Raw genomic sequence first — 25,188 nt, 5'->3', positions numbered from 1 at the left:
CGCAGACCTGCTAACTCAGCTGTGCCTTTCTCTTCCAGGGGGCCTATTTTGCCACTGTGAAGGTGCTTTATACCTGTGGCTACTCCACCTCCCTGGCTGCTCTGCTCCTGGCCATCAGCATCTTCTCCTGCTTCAGGTAGGGCTGTGGCCCCAGCCACTCCGTGCACTGTGGGAGGGCAGGAGGTAGCTGAGCACCCTGCCTGCTGCCAGGCCAGATCCAGGTCCCAGCTGCTTACAGCCACTGGGGTCCAGGGGTTTGCCATGAAGCAACAGAAGCCAACTAGAGCAGCGGCTATAGCAGGTGGATTTGAGCCCATGGGAGCGTGGGGAGAATGTGAGAGGTGGAGGAGACCCTTACGGATGGGAGGAAACAGGGGTGCTTACAGGCAAAGGGGAATTTGCCCCCTATTTGACCCACCAATGCACAGATACAGAGCGGGGACATTGAGTCTGCTGGCTGCTGAGTCCAGGTGGTAGTCGTGGCTTGGTTGCAGTCACAGGTTGCTCCCAGGAGCAGAGGAAGCTTCCTTAAAGTGGGAGGGCTACTGTTGCCTGAATTGTGGCCCCACCCCTGCACTGCCCCTTCCTCCCTGCTCACTCCTCTCTGCCCCCTCTCCCCATCAATCTCCCTTACGGCCAGTAAAAAAGGGTTTTAAAAGTGGTGGGGCCATGGCCACCTGTCCCCCCTGTTCTGGCACCCTAGTTGCTCCCATCTGCTGCAGGGTCAAGATCCATGTATACTGGAGCCGGGGGGATACTCTCCATACACATGCTAGCTTTGACTGAGCTAGCAGGCTACAAATAGCAGCATGGCCATGGTGGTGCAAACGAGGCCCTGGGCTAACTGCTCCAGTCCATGCTCCTCCAAGACCCTAAGTATGTGCAGGATGAGCCCTTCCTCTCTATACAAAGGCCAAGATGCACTGGCTACAAAGGGCCCCGTTCTCCCCTGCCCTGCCCTTGGAGCTGTCATTCACCCCAGTGCAAAGTGCAGGTGAACTCCAGCATTCTGATCTGGCAGCATTTCTCGCTTGTCTCCATGATGGCAGGAGGTGTAGGTAGGGTGGACTCAGACACAATTCACTTAGATGCTATTTGAATAATAATAAATCCCCAAATAGCACTGCCCAGCTTAGATGGGACAGTCTGTAGAAGTGGAATCTGGAATTTGTTTCTTATTCAGAGTCATGTGAGGAGCTCCTGTTGCCACCTTGTGCAGACCCAGCTGGCGTTAGCCTGGCACTGCCATGCGTCAGTCACTCACATCACGTCAGAGATGAAAGAAATTCATGTTTTTCTTCTCAGTTCTAGTTGAAGAAGTGAAGCCCCTCTGCGAAACAGCCTCCAGGGGAACAGATGTGCCCTGAACTCTGCAACCTTCATGGGCAATGTTGGAATGATTCTGTCCTCATAGTGCTCTGTCTGTTGTAGCAGTGGGCTAACAGACTTGCATTTTGTTGCTAATTAGCAACCAGAGCTATTCAGTGTTGAGGCCTTGTGCGGCTACAACTGCCCTCTTGCTATAAAGGCTGAGAGTTCAAGCCCCCTGGGTATAGATCTAAAAATTAACTTAGCAATTTTTCCCCTCCAAGCTTGCTTATACAGTGGAATTATTAATGGCATCTAGCACTTATGCCCCAGGTATTCCCCAGGTAAAGAAACTAAGGGAGGAGAAGGCTGGGTGATTTCTGACAAAGAGCCTTGATAGACAAGGGCAAGCCAGGGAAACAGGATACAGTTTGAGGGACTGCTTAGGAATCTGGGGTGTGGCAGGTTGAATCAGACCAGTGTCCATCTAGGCTAGGGTCTTGTCTTCAACAGGGCTAGAAGCAGCTGCTTGAGAGGAAGGTAACCTGCCCCTAGGAAAAGTCTCCTCTTCACCCCTTGTAAGGAGCAGCAGGTCAAGAACATGGGGTTGCAGAATCCTGGGCAGCAACCATCTCCATGCCAACACCTAACAGCTGTGGCAGTGGACACACTGAGCAGGTCATGTGGGCCGACTGACAGGACATTCCTGATTGCTGATTGGCCTGGATGTATTATTTAAGCCTGGGGAGGATACAGGAAGTTTGTGCAACTAGGTGGATTCTCAGCTAGTTGCTGCTACAGACCTAGCTTCCTCACTCTGGTTCCTGAGGCTGGCTTTTCCCTCCTGGCTCTGATACCCGGTTTCTGACTCGGCTTTGTTGTCTGCTTCTGACTTCTGGTTTGTGACCTCGCCTTTACCTCCTGGCCCTGACTCTTGGCTCCTGACTTGGCCTCAACTCCAGATTCTGTTCCTGATCCCATGCTGACCCACGACTCTGATTCCTGATGTCTGACTCTGGCTCTAGCCAAGAGGCCGGCAGCCCATGACCTGGCTCTGACAGCTGGCACAGACCATCTAACCCTACTGCATCCAACACCCTGGCGAGGAAAGAAGGCATTTCAGCGCCCAGACAAGCCTAAGGGTCTCTGGATATGCCAGAGTGGATTGTTTATATATAGGCAGAAAATCAGGCTCCACGTGCTTGAATGATGCAGATGTTGTCAGAAAATAAAATTTGGTGTGACCAGGTAACCCATGTGCAGGTGGGAAATGCTGCATTCCAAGCTCGGGGCACTAGCCTGTCCCCGGAACAAGGCCCCGCCACGCCTTTGCCTGAACACTTTGACAGGGACCAGCAGAAGTTCAGAGGCATCATAAACCAGTCCGCTTCCTCTTCATATTTTGTCCTAAGGCCTTCCCCATTGAACAGGCCAAGGTGGGGATGGTGATAAGGCTGCTGTTGGGAGATGCCTTAGACTGGGTGAAGGACATAAATCCACACCGTGTAGAGGCCAAGCACAGGAGTTTATTACACACAGCACTGGCGGAGTGTCACCTTGCTTATTAGGCTCAGAGACACTGTCAATTAATTGATTACAATAGAATATATAGATTTTCCATGGTTGGGGGAAAGTGACGGGGTAGGCAGTTCCACACCCCGGGATAGGTTTTGCAGCAAGACAAGATAGCACATTAGCCAATGGTTAAAAGGTTACATAATGTCTTCGCCCATGGTCTCAAGTTAGCAAGTTAACTTTTAATTAATACTTTGATAAAATGTTATTAGTACAAAATATCTATGTTGAATTCTGATTTGGGGTCCATAGGAATGGAGCAACTCCTTTGATTGTCCAACAGGTACATTCCTAAGGGTTAAAGCAAAGAAACAGTGAAAGTATATGGCAATAAAGATTGTCCCCTTTATGTCTTAAGGCAGGCATTGGTCCCTGGGAAGGGAGGTGGGAGGCTGCCATATCGTATACTGACATGTGCCAACTTTTCATAAACTCAAGGTTGGATCTGTGGGAAGAACGTTCCCTACAGAAGAGACTGACACAATAGGAACAGGGATCCTTTGTTCAATTTGCAACTCTGAATAAGACACAATTATTTAGTTCTTAGCTGCAACACTTGGCAATTTGCTGACCAGGCCTATTTTAACAAAACAAGATTATCTGTTTACCCAGCTTTCTCTTAGCTAATCACTATTTGGTAGGCCTCTGGTCTCTTGACCAAACTCTAGACTTTGGGTCTGAGAAAGAGCTGGCACAATCCATATACCAGGTTGTTATATAAAATGCACATGGATTTTAACCCTTCAGTCCCTTCTCTTGACCCTAGGGTTCCCTAACCCGCGAGGTCAAATATACCAATTTTAATGTATCCAGCCTACTGCGGAGTCGCTGATAAAGCACCAGTACCATCAAGAATGTCAGGATAGACACTCCCCACATAACTTGAAAAAATAGCACCCAGATCCATTCGTAGGGGACCTTATCACCTGAGATGGCATTGCCCATAATCATCGCTTTAACCTCAACTGCCTGGTTCCTTGCCTTCGAGTACTTCACATCGGCCTGGTCCACGATTTCCCCTATCTGAGTGTACCTCAGATGGCCTTCCCCAGTATGCCTCTGGGCCTCAGCCACCAACTCCTCAATCTTCCCCTGCATGGCCTGTAGACCCTCCTCTAGATACTTACTGCCATAGTGCCATTCCGGATCCCATGTTAGCAGGGCCGGCTCTAGACCCCAGCGCGCCAAGCGTGCGCTTGGGGTGGCATTTTGCCGGCAGGGCGGCAGGCGGCTCCGGCGGACCTTCCGCAGTCATGCCTGCGGAAGCTCCACCGGAGCCGCGGGACCGGTGGCCCCTCCGCAGGCACATCTGCAAGAGGACATCAGGAGCCGCGGGACCGGCGCCCGGCAGCGCGCCCTCTGTGGCATGCCGCCCTGCTTGGGGCGGCCAAATTCTTAGAGCCGCCCCTGCATGTTAGGTTACCCATCTTTGGCGGAGTACAGTGGAGCCGCGTCCCGTCAACAGTCAGGGTTGACCTTTGAGGGACCGTCATGCACACAGATGGATGTCTCGAGAGGCAGGGCTTTCCATTTAGCTCAATGGAGCGGTTTTGGGCAGTCACACACCAGTAGGTACTGTTTATCTGGACCAGCTCCGTGTGCACCAGTTTCTCAGTAATGGCCACTTTGAACCTAGACAGATCCGTTAGAACATTATATGGGCATGTACACAGAATTTCCTGCACCAAACCATCCTGCAAGGGTATTTAGTAATCCCCTCTTCTGTCTAGTTAAGCGCTCACCAATTTGGTTTGTCAGGCTAGTAATGTTTCTACTCATTCGAGGCCTGATCTTTGCACATTGTCTGTTTACTTCCTTTAAAGGAATATGCACCTCAACCCTGTAAGTGTGGAATACCACCGAGGTGAGGACCGGCAGGGCTGGTCCTATCATTATCAATCCTGGTTTTGGAACAGGGATTTGTTCAGTTGGGTGGTTCCACACAGTTGGGTGGTTCCATTCTGTCTCTGATAACCCGGTTAATTGTTACCAGTCATGGACATTCTAACTTGGGCCATCGTTTAACAAATGTATGCCATGCCTTTGGGGTTACCTTCATCCATGCTTTAAGTGGTAAGCCCCATCCTGATTCAGTAGGCCCAACCTCAACTGGTACCAGGTCAGTATAATTGGCACATAATATTTCATGAGTGTTTGGTTTTTTCCCCATACAAATTCCAGTATCGAGGTCTGTGTGTTTCCTCCCAAACCATCGTGGCAATATGCCATGTAATTGTGTTCAAATGGGGGATAGCCCAAGACTTTGTAGTTCCCTTCACACATGGCACACTACTTGCGTCCTTCCTCATGCACCACAGGGACGGCAGGAGCCACAGCAGAAGCCTCCCCATGGGCGTTCTGGTTGTCCTGGTCACCCTGCAGTCCTTTCTCTTTCACCTCTCATTGTTTACCTGTGGAGACACTTGTGGAAACATTGTTAGTATTGACAGATGCTGATCTGAAACTATTTTAACTGATTTTGGTGACACCAAAATGTTTTCAATTTCCCCCCCAATCTTTGCACATGTATTAGTAGTCAGAAGGACCCTCATAGGCTCTTGCTATTTTGGCTTTACATTTCCTTACTTCTGGGTAAATGTGACACATTACCAAATTCCCAGCTTTAAATGCAGGTTTGTCCAGACTGCTATTATGATTCAGCTGGTTTGGTTTTCCTTCACTTGGTTGTTTAAATCTTTTAACTTTCTGTCCAATGCCTTGATGTAGTTCTGCAACCTGTCTGCAAAAAGTCCTGAACGCCCCCGCAGGGAGGATTACAGTGCTAGGCATTTTTATTGCTCTTCTTGTCATTAGCTCAAAGGGTGTCAGTTGAGTTAGCCTATTTGGGCTGCCCCTGATTTGATACAATACAGCAGGAAGCATACGAGCGCATTCTTTTTCTGTATCCAGTACTGTGTTTGTTAAGGCTGATTTCATTGTTTTGTTCATTCTTTTCACCATTCCTGAGCTTTCAAGGTGGTATGGTATATGGAATCTTTGCTTTAGTCCTAGTGCCTTACATGCCTCCTTCATTACTCACCCTGTAACGTGAGTTCTTTGGTTAGAGTTTATTGACAGTGGCAAACCTCATCTGGGTATTATTTTTTCTGCTAGGATTTGGGCTACTGTTGTAGCAGTACAGTTCTTGGTTGAGAATGCTTTTACCTATTGGGTAAAAGTGTTAACAATTACCAAAATGTAAGTGTACTTTCTGCTTTGTGGCAAGGGTCCAGTAAAATCAATTTGCAAATTTTGCCACGGTCCCTCTGGTTGTGGTTGGTGATTCAGAGGCACCTTTTTTCTTTTACCCACATTCACTTGTGCATACGTCACACATCTTTTGAGAAATTGTAAAGCGTATTTTTTTATGGCTGGCCACCACCAGTATTCCAGGGCAGTCCTCATTTGACTCCACCCCAGATGAGCTGGAGAGTGGATGGCATGGAGCAGTAGAGCCCGTATGCACTCTCAAAGCTTCTGTGAGGGCTGTTAGCTACGCTTCTTGGGCTGACTTTGATCCTTCCATCTGACCTGATGCTATCACTGTCCCATCACTGAGTACCACTGCCCATCCGGTGTGTGGCACTCCATTTTTATACTTGCTTGATCCATTTACATACAAAACTATATCTGGATTCTCTAATGGCTTTTTAAATTTTTTTTCCCAACACTTCCTCTTTTCTATCTATAAGGCATTTGTGTACCTCTCCCTCTATGTTTAGACATTCGGCTACATTTATTTCCTTGTTTTTTACTATGGAGAAGTTAGGGTTTTGCAAGCACAATGTTGATTCCCACTGACTCCTGTGGGCATTTGTTACAGATCTTAGTCGCCCGTTGTTGAGGAGATTAATAAGTGTATGGGGTGTATGGAGCACTAATTTCCCTGTGAGCGTGTATGATTCACAAGCTTTCACAGCCCAGGTAGCACAATTTAGAGCTGCTACACACTCCGGTAATTCCTGGGATACAGGGGGTCTTATGGTAGATAGGTATATGCTACCTGACATTGTCTCCATGAAGCTGGGTTAGCACAGCTGGGTCCCCCTGCGGCTGCAGTAAAGGGGGAGCGGCTTTCCCATATCCGGTAAGCCCAGGCTGGGGGCAGAGGCTAAAGCCTGTTTTATTTTTAAAATGCCTCTTCTTGTTCTGTGCCCCATATTACTAACTCATTTGCAGGCTTTCCCCCTCTAGTGAGGTTTTGAATTGGTTCCACCATCTCTGAGTACTCCGGTATGTAGGTTCTACAGAAATTAAGGAGCCCCAGGATCTTCCGGACTTCCTTAACTGTCCGTGGTTTTTTTAACCCTAAAATTGCCGTCTTTCTGTCTACTTTGAGTGCCTTTTCTCCCTTGGAGATGCTATGCCCTAGGTATAAAACCTGTTGCTGTTGCAACTGAGCTTTTTTAGGGCTTAATTTAAATCCTGCCTTGCGAAGATACATGAACAGTCTGTTCAGGGTTTTTAAATGGCCCTTTTTATTTGAACTGGCAGTTAGCAAGTCATCTGCATACTGCAGTATTACAGTATCCCCTTCCAAAGGCACTCGTGCTATATTACTTCTGCCATTGCCCTGTGGAAGATGGAGGGAGAATTATGGAACCCATGAGGTACTCGAGTCCAAGTGTACTGCTGGTCTTCTGCTGTAAACGCAATTTTTTCCTGACTCTCTTTTGCAAGGGGAATACTCCAAAATCCATTAGCTACATCCAGGACTGAAAATACTGAGTGTCTTGGTGTTAGAATAGTGGCAGGGCTTGCCACAATAGGATGTGCCTTTGGAGTCACCCGGTTAAGGTGGGTGTAGTCCAGTGGTCCCCAACGTGGTGCCCGTGGGCGCCATGGCGCCCACCAGGGCATTTATGTGTGCCCGTCTAGTGCCCAGCAGGGGAGAGAAGCCGCGGCCCCGCGCCTGCTGGGAACCGAGAACTCTGGGGTTGCAGGCTGCGGGCGCCGGTGGTCTCTGTCCCTGGCAGACGTGGGGCTGCGGCTTCTCTCTGGCTTCTCCGGGGCTGCAGGCACCAGTGTTCTTGGTCCACGGCAGGCACGGGGCCGTGGCTTAAGCTGGAGAGAAACCACAGACCTGCCCCTGCCGGGAACAGAGAACTCCAGGGCTGCAGGCTTCATTCTATGTTAAAGTAAGAATAATAAATATATTTGGACCAGCAGTTCAACAATGTTTTACTTTTTTAAAATAAATAAGATGAAAACTGTTTATGATATTTATTTTGTAAAAACCCCTTAATTTTTCTTACAGGTAGATAAAAAAGAGCAAATTCACATGGTAAGGTGAAAGAGTAATTGCTGAATAATTTAATTAATACCTTTTACATGTAAAATTACTCTTTTTATCTTATGGATTCATATATTATGTAATATTAAATATGATGTGTTTCATATTATTTAATGTACAAATACAAAATAAGCTTTGAAATATTGTTGGCGCCCGCCACACTCTTCTGAAAACATGAATGTGCTACTGGCCACAAAAAGGTTGAGGATCACTGGCGTAGTCTATAGTTAACCTCCAGGTCCCGTCTGGCTTCTTGACGGGCCAAACTGGGGAGTTAGTTGTGGAGGTGGTTTTTCTAATCACCCCTCTAGATTCCAAATTAGTTACTATATTTTTAACTGCCTCCAAGGCTTCCAGTTTAACTGGGTCCTGCCTGTGGGCTTTGTGAGTGGGTCCTTTTACAGACAGAGGCTTCATGTTTACTAGCCCACACTCTTGTTTATCTGTTGCCCACACTTCCGGTATTATTACCTTGTTACTGGCAATCATGGCTATATTCTGAGATGATCTTTCCTATTTGGACTCTTTGGCTCATTTAATGCAGCTAGCTCTGGGGCTGATTACTCCCCTGAGCTCCTTTTACAATTACTGCATGTTTTGATTTTATTTTTATTTTTACAGTTACATGCCAGATGTTCAGGCTTATTGCAAGTGAAGCAGGTAGTGGTTCTGACTGTATGAACTGCTACAATTTCCTTGGAGGCTGTGGTTGCTGCTACCTTCCTCTTTTCTCTGTTTTCTACTTCTGTGGCCCATTTCATTACTGCTGAGTGTGTCTTTCCCACTGAGATGCCTAATGCCAGGACTGCTTGGTGATCTGCAGACAGCCCTTCCTTTAGGATTTGAAGGAATACATCATGGTCTCGGGATGTTATATTCTCCAGACCTTAATAAGCTCGGAATGCATTCCATTTCTTTTCAGCATAGGACATGGCAGACTCCCCCTTCTGCTGAACCACAGACTGCAGAGCCCCCCCAGTTAGTGGTCTTGGCTCCTAGAACAACAGATTCTGGTACAGTGTCTGTGTCTGGGTTTGGAATTCCTGCTGGTTCTTCAGCCTGATCCCCTCCCGCTGGGTTGGGGTTATGATCTTCAGCCCAGCGCCTTGTCTTCCATGTATTATCTAGGTTCTCCACACATCCCTGGGGCACTTGCAGTTGACCAGGATGTGAACATCCTTCCTATGGAGGCCATGTATTTTAGTCAGGCCATCCAGCTTGTCCCAGAACTAAGTATTCTTGTTATCACGCTTGAGTTTGGGTAAATTAGACAGTAGTGCCTGTTTTTCCTGGGGGTGAAGGGACGATAGGTTTCAGTTGTTTCTGTTCTAAGCCCCCTTACTGGTTCACCCTCCGCATTAACATTTCTGAACCTCCTTAGCTGTGTTTTGATTGGAGCCATACGCTGTACTTGCTCCCCTGGGGCAATTAATCCTTGTGGTGCTCCTTTATCATCTCTGTGGGTGCTCAAATTTGGCCTGTCATGCGAAGAAATGTATGGGTGTGTGTGTGTGTTTCTGATTCCTCCCCTTTGCTTTGTGCTGCTGAGTTTTCCCACAGATAGTTAATTGGTGGAGCAGTTGGCTGGCAAATGCCAGGAGTGTGCTCTCCTCCTCCCAGTCTGGAGGTGTGTCCCAGGCATGGTGATTCTTTTTTTCTGGGATCTTTTCCAATTTCCAGACAGTTACATATTTTAGAGCACAGGCTCTTATCTTTCAGAGCCTGGTTTTGAGATCTTAAAGTTGCAGTTTCTTTCTTCTTTATGTTAAGAATATCCAATATAACTATTACTGCTTTGTTTGTTTTGTCACATTTCTGATGATTCCACCAAGTAACCAGATCTGTCTCTGGTCTGGCTGCAGAGTAGTTTGCTTTTGTAGCTGCTGCCTGCCGAGTTTTGACATGTTTATATTCCAAGTACTCTCGAGGACTGATTATTGCCTCCCCCTTTTAACGCCATGGGTATTTCGTCACCCTGGCTGCTGACCTTGAAGGGAAATTGCGTCTTCCCCCCCTAAATGCTTGTCAGCCTATATGAGGAGTTACTTTTCCCCCTTTTTATGCTATGGTCTCAACTCTCCACAGCCTTGAATTTTATGAGGACGTCTCCCCACCTTTTTAATACCTCATGTGTCTTCAGTTACACACACATGCCGGACTTATTGGTTGGAGACTTTATGCTATTTGAAAGCATGTACGTTACACACCTTGGGGGGGGCACTCCCCTAGGACTTGCAATGTTACGTGCAATGAGGAAATGGACCACCAGTTTGCACTGCCTACTGCTTGCGTACCCAGCCAGTCCTGGGCTTAACTCACAGCCAATCGTTTGCTGGTGGGTTATTCAAGTCCTCCGTAACACACCCCTTAGTTGTTTAAACAGTACATGACCCTCTTGCACAAGTCTTCCCTCCCAAGTGGTACCCTTATTCAACCCCTCTGCTTGGACTACACGTGTCTAAGGTCCTTCACACAAATTGAAAAAGGAAACAAGATGTGTCTGAAAGGGGATGAAAGACTTCTATCCCTGGCCTAATGAGGTGGTAAAGTAAACATACTCACCTCTCTTTGGATTTCAGTCTCAGATCCTCAATCAGCTCACAAACTTGAATCCCGGACGAGACCCCAAACTGAAGGACATAAATTCACACCGTGTAGAGGCCAAGCATAGGAGTTTATTACACACAGCGCTGGCGGAGTGTCACCTGGCTTATTAGGCTCAGCAACACTGTCAATTAATTGATTACAATAGAATATATAGATTTTCCATGGTTGGGGAAAAGTGACGGGGTAGGCAGTTCCACACCCCGGGACAGGTGAGCAAGACAAGATAGCACATTAGCCAATGGTTAAAAGGTTACATAATGTCTCCGCCCATGGTCTCAAGTTAGCAAGTTAACTTTTAATTAATACTTTGATAAAATGTTATTGGTATAAAATATCTATGTTGAATTCTGATTTCGGGTCCATAGGAACGGAGCAACTCCTTTGATTGTCCAACGGGTACATTCCTAGGGGTTAAAGCAAAGAAACAGTGAAAGTATATGGCAATAAAGATTGTCCCCTTTATGTCTTAAGGCAGGCATTGGTCCCTGGGAAGGGAGGTGGGAGGCTGCCATATCGTATACTGACATGTACCAACTTTTCATAAACTCAAGGTTGGATCTGTGGGAAGAACGTTCCCTACAGAAGAGACTGACACAATAGGAACAGGGATCCTTTGTTCAATTTGCAACTCTGAATAAGACACAATTATTTAGTTCTTAGTTCCAACACCTGGCAATTTGCTGACCAGGCCTATTTTAGCAAAACAAGATTATCTGTTTACCCAGCTTTCTCTTAGCTAATCACTATTTGGTAGGCCTCTGGTCTCTTGACCAAACTCTGGACTTTGGGTCTGAAAAAGAGCTGGCACAATCCATATACCAGAGGAGTGGTTGTTATATAAAATGCACATGGATTTTAACCCTTCACAGGGCCTGCCTTAGACTGGGCCTCTCCCTTACTGGAGCAGGGCAGCAAAGCAAATGCCTTCCTAAGAGCCTTCTCTACCATCTTTTACAAACTCCATCTCACCCACTCAGCCACAGCTGCCATTTCAAGGCCGGCCACCACATATGCCATTTGGTTTCCTCAGCTTACTGAATGTACTGAGTGGTATGGGGCAGCCCAGATGTGCCAGTTCAGGGCAGGGCTCAGTGAAGAGATCAAACATGTGTTAGCTCAGGTGAAGGCTGCCACAGACTTAACTGCATTCATGGACTTGACTGTTCACATTGATAACTGGCTGCATGAGCGAAGAGAGGAGAAGTGCGGTCCCAGTCCAACACCTCCAGACGAGAATCCTGAGGCTATGCAAGTGGACCTGACCTGAAGGTGGCTGACTGTCACATCATCATGGTTCTTCTGCCTCAACAATCTATTCTGTTACTATGGTAAGGGCGCCTCACACTTGCTTCATGTCCCTTAAGAACCCTTACTCAGCAGGGGTCAAGAACAAATGAGCCCAGGCCCTGTAGGTGGGCTAGACCTGCGCAAAACCTCAGAGCTACCCCTTGGAATGCCTCCCAAACTCTGTCTGGGACCTGTCCTGGGTCACTAAGACTCACCACACCACTAGCAGCTGGTTCAGCTGTATATCCCAGGCAAGGCCCAGAGAATTCTCCCACAGTGGGCCATCATTGACAGCTTCATGAATGCAGAGATGGCCTGGGCTCTGTGAATTCTTGTCCCAACAGAAACCACACCTGGTTTTGTGGTGACAATAGATAGGACCCTCCTGTCCTCAGGACCAGTGACTCAGGAGACCATGTCACTGTGAACAGAGGCTGTGATACAGGGGAGCCAAGAAGTATTGCAGTTTAGTATAATCCATTGCCCTCATTTCCCTTTGAACTTTGGCATAACCTGGCTGGCATAACCAATCCATGCATCCGTCTGAGAGCAAAAGGTTATCTTCTCTTCTGCATACTGCAGGCAGGTCTGCCTCTGCACTGTGGACCACAAATCCCTGGACCCTGGGTCTCATTGCCAGACAACAGCAACCCAAGCATTGTCTGGACCCCATGCCACAGTCATCAGCCAGAGTATATGCTCCTCAGGAATGACCCTAAAAAATATCAAGATTATGCCAACATCTTTGAAAAAAGAAATGCAGATGCACAGTTCCCATATTGAGACTGCAACTGTCCAATAGACTTGCAGCCCACAGCCAAAGTTCCATATGGCTGGATCTATGCTATGTCAGAGCTGGAATTCATAGTCCTCTGTTGGTATATCCAGGAGAACCTAGCTAAGGGATTCAGCTGTCATTGAACATCTCCTGTCAGAGATACTGTTCTTTCCCAGGTATCTGGCTGCTGGGGCTTGCCCAGATGCTCGAGGTCTAACTGATCGCCATATTTGGGGTCAGGAAGGAATTTTCCCCTGGGTTGGATTGGCAGAGAGCCTGAGGGTTTATTGCCTTCCTCCACTAAATGGAGCATGGGTCACTTGCAGGTTTAAACTAGTATAAATGGTGAATTCACTGTAACTTGAAGTCTTTAAACCATGATTTGAGGACTTTGGTATCTCATCCAGAGGTTAGAGGTCTATTACAGGAGTGGGTGGGTGAGGTTCTCTGGCCTGCAAAGTGCAGGAGGTCAGACTACATGATGATGATTGTCCCTTCTGACCTTAAGGTCTACGAATAGACTACCAAGCGCTAAACCAAGTGATGATTTGAGACTGGTAACCTCTGCCACTAATCTTGGAACTGTTGGACCACGTACGATCTGCTCAGGTGTTCACCAAGCAGAATCTTTGAGGGGCCTACAATTTAGTACACATCCGAGCAAGAGACAAGTGGAAGACCACCTTCCAAACACGCCATGGACACTTTGAATATTCAGTCATGCCATTTGGCCTCACTAATGCCCCAGCTACTTTTCAGCACTTCATTAACAACATATTCAAGGATATTCTAGACCAAGAGCCTAGTGGTAGCCTACCTGGATGATATTCTCATCTTCTCAGAGGACTAAAACAGACTGACCAGCATATCTGGGCCATACCAGAGAGGCTCCAGCAACATGGCCTGTGCACCAAACCTGAGACCTACTCATTTGACTAGACATCCCTGGTGTTCCTAGGTACATCCTCTCCACAGTGGGCATCCAATAGATCCCAAAAAGAGAGAGGTTATCCATGCCTGGATGCCCCCATGGAGTGTTAGAGGTACGATGATTTACAGGCTTCACAACCTTTTATCAGTGCTTTATCTCAGACTTCTTGAGGCACATACCACCCCTGATGGCCCTCTTCTGAATGCCTGCCAAGTTCACCTGGATAGCTGAGGCTCATCTCTCTTTCTAGTGATTCAAAGCTGCTTTCATTGAGGGTCCCACAGTGGTACATGTAGAGCCACCCTGCTCATTTGTAGTAGAAGCTGATGCATCCAATGTGGCTTTTGAGGCAGCATTTTCCCAGAGCCACAGGCCCCAACACCTACTGCATCTATTTGCCTATTATTCTCTGAAGCTGTCCTCCTGGAAAAAAATACAAGATTCTCAACAAAGAACTACTCACAATCAAGTTCAGCTTTGAGGAATGCTGCCACTACCTCAAGGGGGATGGAGGAGGGGGGCAGTATCCAATATAGTTATACACATACCACAAGAACCTTGACTATTTATACAAGACCAAAGCCCTGAATCAAAGACAGTTCTGTTGGGCACTATTCTTTTCCCATTTTGATTTCGCCACTGTGTATCAACTGGAAACCAAGAATGGCAAAGTGGACGTCCTATTGCGCAAAGGGGAGTACTACAAGGAGGCCCTGGGATCAGCAATAACACCCATCTCCTTTGCTCTTGCTGGATCCAATTCCACCCTGCAGTAAGTGAGGTGGCACCTTTTGCAGTCAGTAGAGATGCACTTGCTTAGACAAGGTCTGCGGGTGTCTACTGGGAACTTGCAGGGATCAGGAAGGATTCCTCCCTCCCTGTAGCAGGGTGGATACCTGCTCCAGCTCTGACAGGGTTAAAACCAGCCCTGGGAGAGGGCTGGAGGGCTGGGAGAACAGCCCAGGCTGAGTGGGAAGCAGGCTCAGTTGGGGCCACGCACCAGTTAGGGCCCAGGTGGCCCTATAAAGGCTTGAGCCAGGAGCTCAAGCAAACAGTCTCTCTCTGGCTGTAGAGGGAGACAGGCCTGGCTGCAGGGAGCTAGAGACAGGGTACCTGAGTGGAGCAGGGCTGGGGAAAGGCAGAGTAGCTGGGGAGCTCCAGCCTGGAAAGCCCCAGGCTGCGGCCTAGCATTGGGCTAATAGGTACTGGTGGTTGCAGAGGGCAGCCCAGGGGTAGGCCAAGGCAGCAGGTCCAAACCCTCCTTGCCAGTGATGAGTGGCTGATACTGCAGCCTGCCCCAGGGTGCGGGGCTAGACGATGACTGGCAGTAGCCATATACTGAGGCGAGGTGGGGATAGTGGGTGGGGGTTCCCTGGGGAGGGGAGGGCCTAAGACTTAGAGGTTACTGCCAGGGGACAGCACCCCAGATAACAGGGCACCGGGTCCGAGAGGGATGCAGGGGCCAGCAGTAAGGTGGATCACCAGCCTGCAGGGGGCACTCCAGGACGCTGGAGCTAATTCCCTGATATGACCAGCAGGAGGTGCTGCAGGGGCAAGTCCCGCAGGCTTACACTCCCCATCCCATGCACAATGGACCACAGGTGTCTGGGTTTTTTTTGGCCTTCCTCTGAAGAATCAAGGGTTGGCCACGGCTGGCAACAGGACACCAGACGGCGTGGGCCAGTGCTCTGAGATGGTTCAGAAAATCCTTTGCCTGGCTGGGTCATGCTCGCATGATCAGGGGCAAATTGAGCTGCTAGATCTGGGGTCAGGAGGAATTTTCTCCAGAGCAGAATGGAGGGATATTGGGGGAGAGAGGGGGAAGGGCACCTTCCTCTGCAGCCTGGGGCATGGATTGACTGTGGGGATCATCAGATATATCTCACCTAGTTCATTCCCAGGTCTCTGCTGGTGCTGCACAACTGCTCAATGTTGTGAGGACTGGAATGCTTTAGCTAACGTCATTGGGCTCAGTACATGGGGAGCGAGGTGAAATGTAATGGCCTCTGCTATGCAGGGGGTCGCACTAGATGATCTAATGGTCCCTTCTGGCCTTAAATTCTATGAAGTAATGGCCCTCGGTTTTGTATCCATCTCAATCACATTTCATGTAAAATTCATCCCTGGGGCAGCTCCACAAGCTCCCGTGGGCTGTGCTGAATTGCACCTTTAGGTTGAAGGCCATGGCAAGCCCGCCACTGACCATATATCTGTTTGCCACAAAGAATGCAGAGCCCGCTCCAAACCACTGGGATCCTCTTCTTTCTGTAGGAAGCTTCACTGCACCAGGAATTCCATCCACATCCACTTCTTCTCCTCCTTCATAATGCGGGGAGCTGCCGTGTTCATCAAAGACTCCGTGCTCTTCGCGGATGAATCCATCAATCACTGTACCATGTCAACGGTAAGAGGGTGCTCAGCAGATGGGGTTGGCTCCTTCTGGGGCTGGCCTGGTGCTCTTGCATCAACCTGCTGGTGAACAGGCTCAGAGACGAGCCCATATGAACCTTTTCCTTTCTCCCTCGCTAGGTGAACTGCAAAGTGGCCATTGCCTTCTTCCAGTACTCCGTGCTGGCCAACTTCTACTGGCTCCTCGTAGAGGGGATGTATCTGCAAACACTGCTGCTGTTCACCTTCATCTCTGACAAGAGGTATTTCTGGTGGTACACCCTCATCGGCTGGGGTGAGTAAAGCGAATGCTGGTGAAATGCACTAAACCTGGGATGTCCATAGTGAGGGCCGTTAAAGAAGGGCCAAAGGTTCTAGGAATCTTCCCAGAGCAGCCCAATAGCTGACAATTGTAGACCAAAGCAGAGCTGAAACCTTTTTGTACAAAACTTTTCTTCAGTGGGGAGAAAAAAAAATGCAGATTTGGCAATGCCGAAACATCTTGTGAATTTGAGTAATTTTTGGTTCAACCTGAAATTTTTTCCATGACTTTTTTTTAATTTTCCATAATCCAAAAAAACCTGTTTGCCTGTTTCTCTACCAAAGGTGGCCCCCACCACTGAATCTTTGTCACATGCCTTGTTAGACTGGCTCCACTGAAGGAAGCAGAGCAAGGGATGTGCCAGGGGCTAGTCTAAGACTCCAGAGGGCTCTGTCTCTGCATTGTGTGGTCTCTCTGGGTCTTAGTTCCTCACCTGCATATAAGGATAATAGCCCTGCCTCAGGGGGGACTTGTGAGGTGTATGTATAAAGACTCTGTTAATGGGGGGGTGACATGTAATTATCTAACATAGAACAACTGGTGTTCTGTCACTGGTTTCAACTGAGCCAGGATTTCGCCCTGGATCTTTGGGGCAAAGATGTTTGTAAACCATCTAGCAACTGGGCCCCCTGGATGCTGCCATAGTGTATGAGTTCTCTGCAGAGTCAGTCCTTCTGGAGAGAGCCCACCTTTCTTTAGGCTGACTGTTATTTTCACAGGGTGGGCTGGGTGTGGGCCAACCTACTGGCTGGAGCTGGTGGGAAAAATGGGGTGGGGGGAACAGTTTCACAAAAATATTTGAAATGCCGAAGTTGGTTTTGCTGCAGGGAGTCTAAAATGGGCCCACCTTTTGTTGTTCCATGAGATTTTTTGTATTGACATTTTGATAGAAATTGTTATTGAAATATTTCGTTTGTTAAAGAATTGGTAAATGAAAAATGTCCATGATGATTTTGAAAAAAGCGTAGACAAAGAAATCACTAAAATTGTCATACAGACTAGACAGTGTAGCTAATGGTGACAGACTATCACAGAGAATTCAGTAAAACACTGGTTTTACAATGAAAAAAACCTTTTGTTCTAAAAACTTCAAGTCCTACTTCTGACCCAGCATAACAAAGGATCCAGGTGCTGCTGGAGGGGATGTAGTACGTCAAGGGCCTGTGTATAGGGCAGGGTCATAGTGGGGGACAGGACAGGTGAAAATATTGCAGATTTTTCAGCCACCAACCATCTGAAGATCTCAACATGCTTCACAAAGGAAGATCAGAGTAGATGGATGGGAGTATAAGGGCAGGCAAGTGTATGGGGATAGAGAGATGGATCCATGTTCACCATCATGGACAGAGGAGCATGCAGCTGCTAGCAGGAGAAGATGCAGCTGCTGGGATCAGAGCCAGGAGCTGTGTGCCTCATACTGGATCAGGTGGAAGGACAGGCACAAAGTGGTTCAGCAATGAGTCCCATGACAAGTCAGTGGGACAACCCCTAGTCCCAGCTTCCTGCTCTAACCACTGGACCATACTGCCATGTCTGAGTCCTTTCATGTATTGCTGCCTTTTTTTTGATTAGGTGGCGGCTGCCTGGCATAGTGAACCTCTTCTGCCAGCTCTCCAGCGGTCGGCACAGCCATCAGCAGGAAGAGTGTACCTCCTGCAGCACATGACTTATGAGGAGAGGCTGAGGGAACTGGGATTGTTTAGTCTGCAGAAGAGAAAGGGGTGGGATTTGATATCTGTTTTCAACTACCTGAAAGGGGGTTCCAAAGAGGATGGATCTAGACTGTTCTCAGTGGTAGCAGATGACAGAACAAGGAATAATGGTCTCAAGTTGCAGTGGGGGAGATTTAGGTTGGATAGTAGGAAAAAAAATTTCACTAGGAGGGTGGTGAAGCACTGGAATGCCTGCCTTAGAGATTTTTAAGGTCAGGCTTTACAAAGCCCTGGCTGGGATGATTTAGTTTTGAATTGGTCCTGCTTTGAGCAGGGGGTTGGACTAGATGACTTCCTGAGGTCCCTTCCAACCCTGAGATTCTATGATTCCACATTGTCCCACCCACGAATGCCACACCATGTCTCACACTCCACACCAAGAGGCTCAAGCTTTGAGCAGAGTGGGAGGCATCCCTTGAGCATGAACTTCCCTGACACCAGGTCTGCGGTGGGCAGGGAGGGGCAGGAGATGGAAGTGCTGTGGATTTGCCAGGATCTGTTATCCATGCTGGGGGGGCATGGAAGCTCCTTCCTCAGTCACGGTAGGACTCTGCCATCCTGTGGGAGAACAATTGGCCTCTTTCCTTGCAGGTGTCCCTATGCTCATTGTGAGCTTGTGGATCTTCGCCCGGCTACAATACGACAACCATGGGTAAGAACTGCCCATCCCCCAGCCCCTTTATCTAGGGGTGTCACTAAAACCTGTGCATCCCCAATAAGTTCACGCCCCGTGGGGCATGACTGGAGCCAGATGAGCGACATGGAGCCTCCAGGTCCAGAGAGCAGCCATTACACACCCCAGGGGTGGGGGGCGCTGCTCCAACAGCTAATCTGGGGGGTTTCCTGCTCTGACAGCTAAAAACTGATTTCCGTTGTCAAAGAGAATGTCCCCCAAGACCCCCCAGCCTGATCCAGCATTTCAGAGACCATGCCAAGGCTTCTAAATCCTGCACGTGAGATCCTGGTCTCGCTGGGCAACCTCCCAGCCCAGTTCTGAGATCTGGGGCTAGTCCAAGAGCTCTAAAAATAGCTGTGTAGGTCTTGCTTGGACATGGCTCAGGCTGGAGCTTGGGCTCTGACCCCCCCTCCCCACCCCGAGGCTTTGGAGCCTGAGCCGCAGCATCTAGACAGCTGTTTTTAGAGCACTAATGTGAAGCAGTGGGCCCAGGCTGGGAGGCTTGCTTCCAGGTGCAGTGTAGACACACCACTGAAGTCAATGAGAGCTTTAACAGACTTCAATGGGGCCAGCATTTCACCGTGGGCTCCTGCCGCCCCAGAGTGACTGTGGATCCTGGGGCTGCCCAAACTGACCGGCAGAACGAAGGAGGGGAGGAGAGAGGGACAACGCTTTATTATTCTCTATTTTCTGTTCTGGTGGTGTCCACAGGCCCCAGTCAGGATCAGGGCCCCTCCCGATGGGCACTGTGCAAGCATACACACGAGGGACAGCGTCCCAGCCTCGAAGAGTTGCAGAGCTTTGGGGTTAGAACATGGGCACTCATTTCAACTTGCAGGGCTGGGTTCTCATGTAATCTCAGGCCCCTTTATGCCATGCTGGCCACATGAGAATGAATTTAAGTGCCAGTGCAGTGTCAAGGGGCTTCCCTGAAAAGAAGACCCTGGCCCTGGCCTACATCGTGGGGTGGTTGTGGGGATCCACTAGTGACTTTTGAGAAGAAGGGAGCCTGAGAAGGACTAATAGCTATTCTGCTATAGCAATGCCAGACAGTTTCCCTGTGTAGACAAACCTTAAGCAGTAGTGATAATGGACTGGCCCCATGTCGCTTTCCCAGTGGGCTGGGCTGCCTTTTCACACCCAAACCTCTTCTTTTGTGGTGAAAAAATTGGCAATGTGAAAATGACATGACTCTCCCAGAAGTTTAGCTAGATGGCCACGCCCGCCTCCCAGCCCAGTGCCAGTGGTGGCCATGCCCATCTCCCTGACCCTTCCCCCACTCATTTCAGGCCCCGCTCTTCCCTCTCTACCACTTTGTGACCACTCACCGTGTTTAATTTTTCTTGCCTCTCTAATGTTCCTAGTTGTCCTGGGCCAGGCTAGGAGGGACCTTCCCAAGTGTCGACAGTGTCATAATGAGTAGAGCCCTCTCTTCTCCCTCCCACCCCCGCAAATCATGAGATTGTCTGAGTTTTGAATTCCCCCATCCCCTCCCGTGTGTGTGACAGTTACACCACCACCAACTCACAAATGGATAGTGTGCAAGGCAATTGTGGCTCCCACTGCGGGAGGGCTCGCTGTAGGACCCAACACAGATCTCACATGCGCGCACACAGACACAGTCAGTCCCTGCCCTGAAGAACTTACAGATGGGCAAAATGTGGTGGCGACTTTGCAGCATGATGGATAAGGCTGTGAGTTGTCAGACTCATACAGGGGCCACCAAACAGCCATTAGTTGGGAACAGCTGCTAACTGTTGCTGAGCTGGACTGGATTCGGGCTGGTGACTGACAGCTGAAAGGCTCTGTAGCTTGTTAGCAGGACCTCAAGGCATCCAGACCCGCACGAGTGTCAATGTTAGCTCCAAGATCACACAAAAGCACAATGAGTTGGTAATGCTTCTGCACTTTCCCTGCTCTCTCCTAGGTGTTGGGATGACTATGCCAGTCTGTACTGGTGGGTGATCAAGGCTCCCATTCTCTTTGCCATCTTTGTGAGTGTGCCATGTCTTACTTTGTAAACATGTGGGTTGCCAGGCGAGTGGCATGAGAAGGGATGGGCAGCATGGCTGGGAGCATGCCTGTGAGGCTGGGATGCCCGCAGGGAGATGGAGGAGTCCGGCCTGCGGGTTCAGGAATGTCATTGGGTGGTCAGTTCTATTCGAGGCTGAGACAAACTTTCTCTTCCTTTTGCAAGATGAACTTCCTCATATTCCTGAATGTGATCCGAATGTTAGTGCAGAAGATTCGATCCCCTGACGTCGGCAAAAACTACAAGCAGCAGTACATGTAAGCAAAGTGTTAACACTCTTTGGCCCAGTAGTCTGGGTCCCTTCTCCAGGCTGGATAAAACCACTTGGCTCAGTGACCATGTCGATGGCTTGGTCCCAGGAAACGTGATCCCTTCCCCTGCATAGTGATTAGGCCTGGCTTGGCCAGCCAGGGTCCTTCCCAAGGATTCGCATGTCACCAGGCCAGTGGCTGTTATGCTTGGGTGCCATTCAGGGTGTGATTGATATGGGATTGGGGTGTCATAAGGGGTGTGATTGTATGACACCCCAACCCCGTATCAGAGCTTTCCAAAGCTTGCAGAGAAACTGATCTTCTACAGATAGAGCTAGGTGGATCCCTAGCTTGTATCAGTATTGACTGCAGTGGAGATGCAACAATTTAGATATCTGTCCCTAGTCACTATCACAGATTTAGGACCAGAACAGAAAATGTTAAGTGGTGGTAACTCCAGTGAGGTGCTATCCAAAGAGGGAGGCTTTGTGATGGGGTCTGTGCTCATCAGCTCATAAAATCCGGTGCTTTATCAGGACCCTCTAATAGAGCCCCAGTGCTACATGGATCTCAGCCACAGTAGAAACTTTGGGCTATAAGGTCTTAAAAAACCTGCCCTAATGCCGCATGAAGGTTAGATAGATAAATCACCAACCATCATAGACTCATAGGACTGGAAGTGACCTCAAGAGGTCATTTAGTCCAGTCCCCTGCACTCATGGCAGGACTAAGAATTATTTAGACCATCCCCAACAGGTGTTTGTTTAACCTGCTCTTAAAAATCTCCAAAGACAGAGATTCCACAACCTCCCTAGGCAATTTATTCCAGTGCTTAACCACCCTGACAGTCAGGAAATTTTTCCTAATCGTAGAATCATAGAATCTCACGGTTGGAAGGGACCTCAGGAGGTCATCTAGTCCAACCCCCTAATGTCAAACCTAAGCCTCCCTTGCTGCAATTTAAGCCCATTGCTTCTTGTCCTGGCCTCAGAGGCTAAGAACAATTCTTCTCCCTCCTCCTTGTAACAACCTTTTATGTACTTGAAATTGGTTATCATGTCCCCTCTCAGTCTTCTCATTTCCAGAATAAACAAACCCAATTTTTTCAATCTTCCCGCAGAGGTCATGTTTTCTAGACCTGTAATCATTTTAGCCGCTCTTCTCTGGACTCTCTCCAATTTGTCCACCTCCTTCCTGAAATGTGGCACCCAGAACCGGACACAATACTCCAGTTGAGGCCTAATCAGCCTGAAAGGGCCCGATCCTGCATCCTTTATGCATGCAAGTAAAACGTGAAATGAAACTACTCATATGAGAGAGTTGTAGGCCCCAAGTGGCACCTGTAGCCATAACATTTTCTACATTGTATTCAATACAGAATTTTCCAGCAGTTGTAAGCTATCATTTTGCTAAATCAAACCCAAACAAGGAAAGCCCTCACAGAGGACTGAAAATGGCTTATGTCCATGCCAGGTGTCATGCTCGAGCTCTCTGCTGGAGCTGTGTCAAGAAACTGTAGTTAGAATATTGGGACGGTACATTTTCCTCTCACTGTCTTCCTCCAAGTGTCTCCTTAAAACTCCTCCCTTGGGAACCCACTTGACCCTCCTCATCCCTTGAAAGAAATGGTGTCAAACTCATTTAGAAAATGCAGAACCACCATGAGCTGAGTTAAGCAAGTGCACAGCCTAATGGCAGTTACTATCAGGGCTGGCTCCAGGCCCCAGCACGCCAAGCGCATGCTTGGGGCGGCATGCCGCGGGGGGCGCTCTGCCGGTCGCCGGGATGGCGGCAGGCGGCTTCGGTGGACTTCCCGCAGGCGTGCCTGTGGAGGGTCCTCTGGTCCTGCGGCTCTGGTGGACCTCCTGCAGGCATGCCTGCGGATGCTCCACCGGAGCCACGGGACCAGCGGACCCTCCACAGGCACGTCTGCAGGAGGTCCACCGGAGCCGTGGGACCGGCGACCGGCAGAGCGCCCCCGTGGCGTGCCGCCGTGCTTGGGGCGGCGCAATTGCTAGAGCCGCCTCTGGTTACTATCGCCCTTCTTTCGGCCTCAGACCCTATTGTCCATATGGGTCCATCGACACAGCGTTTTGGAGTAAGCCTCCTGGTCTGGGTCAACAGACTTGGGCTAGTGGGGCTCATACTAGTGCTCTGAAAATAGCTGTAGAGACGGTGCTTTGAAGTTGTGCTTCAGTCTGTTCCTTGCAGCTTCTGTTTGAACCCTTTCCCATTTACTAACATCCCCAGGCATGGATTCCAATGGGCCAGCTCCTTCACAGGCCTGGGCTTAAGTGCCTTGCTGAATTGGGGCCCAAAAGCCAATCAGATTTCTAAAAGAATTGTGGGTTTTTGATAAAAGCATGAAATTTGCCATAACCTTAGGGCATGACCTAACAAAGATCTTCAGATAGCGAGTCATCACCAACTCAGGCCATGTTGGCTGTGGCAGCCATTTTAAATTCAGAATTCATTTTTCCCTACTTGCTATTTTCTGACACTGATCATTTATGGAATTAAACCATCTCAGTGCAGTTTTATTTTTGTAAATTTATACTCCTATTGTCTAAGGTGTCCTGAAAATGAAAGCAATGAATTGCAATGGCTTGAGATAGTTAGTTCTTGATATTTTAGTACATGCTCTGTAGCATGTCACCAGGGAATAGTTACTAAAATATTCATTATATAGAAAAATAACACAGAAGGTTTACAAGTTTCTGTTCACAAACTGAAAGTTACATTTCTCCTTGCCAATAACAATATTCCCAATTTATCTTGGTATATCAGGATATTGCTGTGTCTCAAAGGTTGAAAAGGCAGTGTACGTAAATAGGCAGCCTAAAACAAAATAAGAGAGTCTCTTTCACAGTCTTTGGTATGCTCAAACATCACATTCCCCACCACAAGGGCTCAGGGCACCCAGCTCAGTGCTTCCTTGCCATGCTTGCACCTTGATGGCACCCCATTTTGCAGCCCCATCTTAGGAGTTCACGACAATAATCCTGTGCTTCCAGGAGGGTTGTCCACAGTGGGCTCCATCCCTCAGTGCCCCCAGGCCATCTCCATTCCTTGGGGGCGGGGAGCTCAGGAGTCTGACCCCAGCAGTGTCCTGCTTGGTATGCAGCTCACCCACTGTGCTGAACCAGAGCAGGTTTGGTCAGTGGAGGGATTCCATAGCTCTGCCCTTGTCTCAAGAGCCTCTTGTGGGCCACACCAGCAGCATTTGTGCCACTTGTCCTGTCATGCAGAGGCACCACAAGGCACTGCAGCAGAGACATCGTTCCATCCACCATAGACTGTGGTGCAGCAGACAAACTCATGAAAACAGGGGACAGATGCCTGTCGGGAATCCCATGGAGATTTCTTTCCTCTTCCAGCAAAATCAGATGCTGCGTCACAACCCATATCAGCATGAAACGCTGGGAATGCCTTTGACTTGCTTGGGCCAAGTGAAGAAGCTGTCTCGTGGGCCAGTACAAGTCCAATCCACAGTGCAGGGATCTGAGGTCTTTGCACATATGCGACAGCAAGCACTACGCCAGGGGTCTCAAACATGCGGCCCGCGGGCCGCATGCGGCCCTCGGAGCTCTTCCCTGCGGCCCGCGGAGCTCCCCCAGTTACTTCCTGTCGCCGCCAAACTCCCCTCACCCCCGTCCCCCTCCCCGACTTATTTTCTGTGCCTAAGCTCCCCGCGCGCTGCTCCCCAATGTTTGGGGCCGGGTCTCTCCCCTGGCCCCACCTGCCGCCCCCACGCACCTCCCCCCAGTGTCTACCAGCCCCCACTTGCTGCCCCCTCACCGCCGGTAGCCTGCCCGGGAGCTCACGCTGACTCCACTCCTCCTCCGCTATGCCGGCTTCCGGCATCACCTGCTGCCGCAGGGTCCTAGCGCCCCCCTGCACTAGGGCCAGGGCAGGCTGCCCTTCCCCTAGTCCTGAGACTCTCCAATGCCCCGAGCCTCTCCAATGCCTCAAACCCCTCACCCTCAGCCCCACAGCCCTCACTCCTGCACCCCCTCCTATCCCCAAAC

General features: G+C 49.1%; 1 protein-coding gene across 1 annotated transcript in view; it reads left to right on the top strand.

The window, feature by feature from the left end:
- Positions 1-25,188, top strand: part of LOC123356211 (vasoactive intestinal polypeptide receptor 1-like) — a 79,116-nt gene that overhangs the window by 37,809 nt on the left and 16,119 nt on the right. Inside the window, exons 5-10 of the mRNA XM_044999202.1 lie at positions 39-136; positions 16,051-16,183; positions 16,309-16,462; positions 18,793-18,853; positions 20,805-20,871; positions 21,075-21,166. Of these exons, the coding sequence (XP_044855137.1) occupies positions 39-136; positions 16,051-16,183; positions 16,309-16,462; positions 18,793-18,853; positions 20,805-20,871; positions 21,075-21,166 (605 nt within the window). The remainder of the gene's footprint in view (positions 1-38; positions 137-16,050; positions 16,184-16,308; positions 16,463-18,792; positions 18,854-20,804; positions 20,872-21,074; positions 21,167-25,188) is intronic.

The sequence above is a fragment of the Mauremys mutica genome, chromosome 25 (assembly GCF_020497125.1).
Source record: "Mauremys mutica isolate MM-2020 ecotype Southern chromosome 25, ASM2049712v1, whole genome shotgun sequence".
Classification (NCBI taxonomy): domain Eukaryota; kingdom Metazoa; phylum Chordata; order Testudines; family Geoemydidae; genus Mauremys; species Mauremys mutica.
This window is presented reverse-complemented; position numbering and strand designations above follow the sequence as displayed.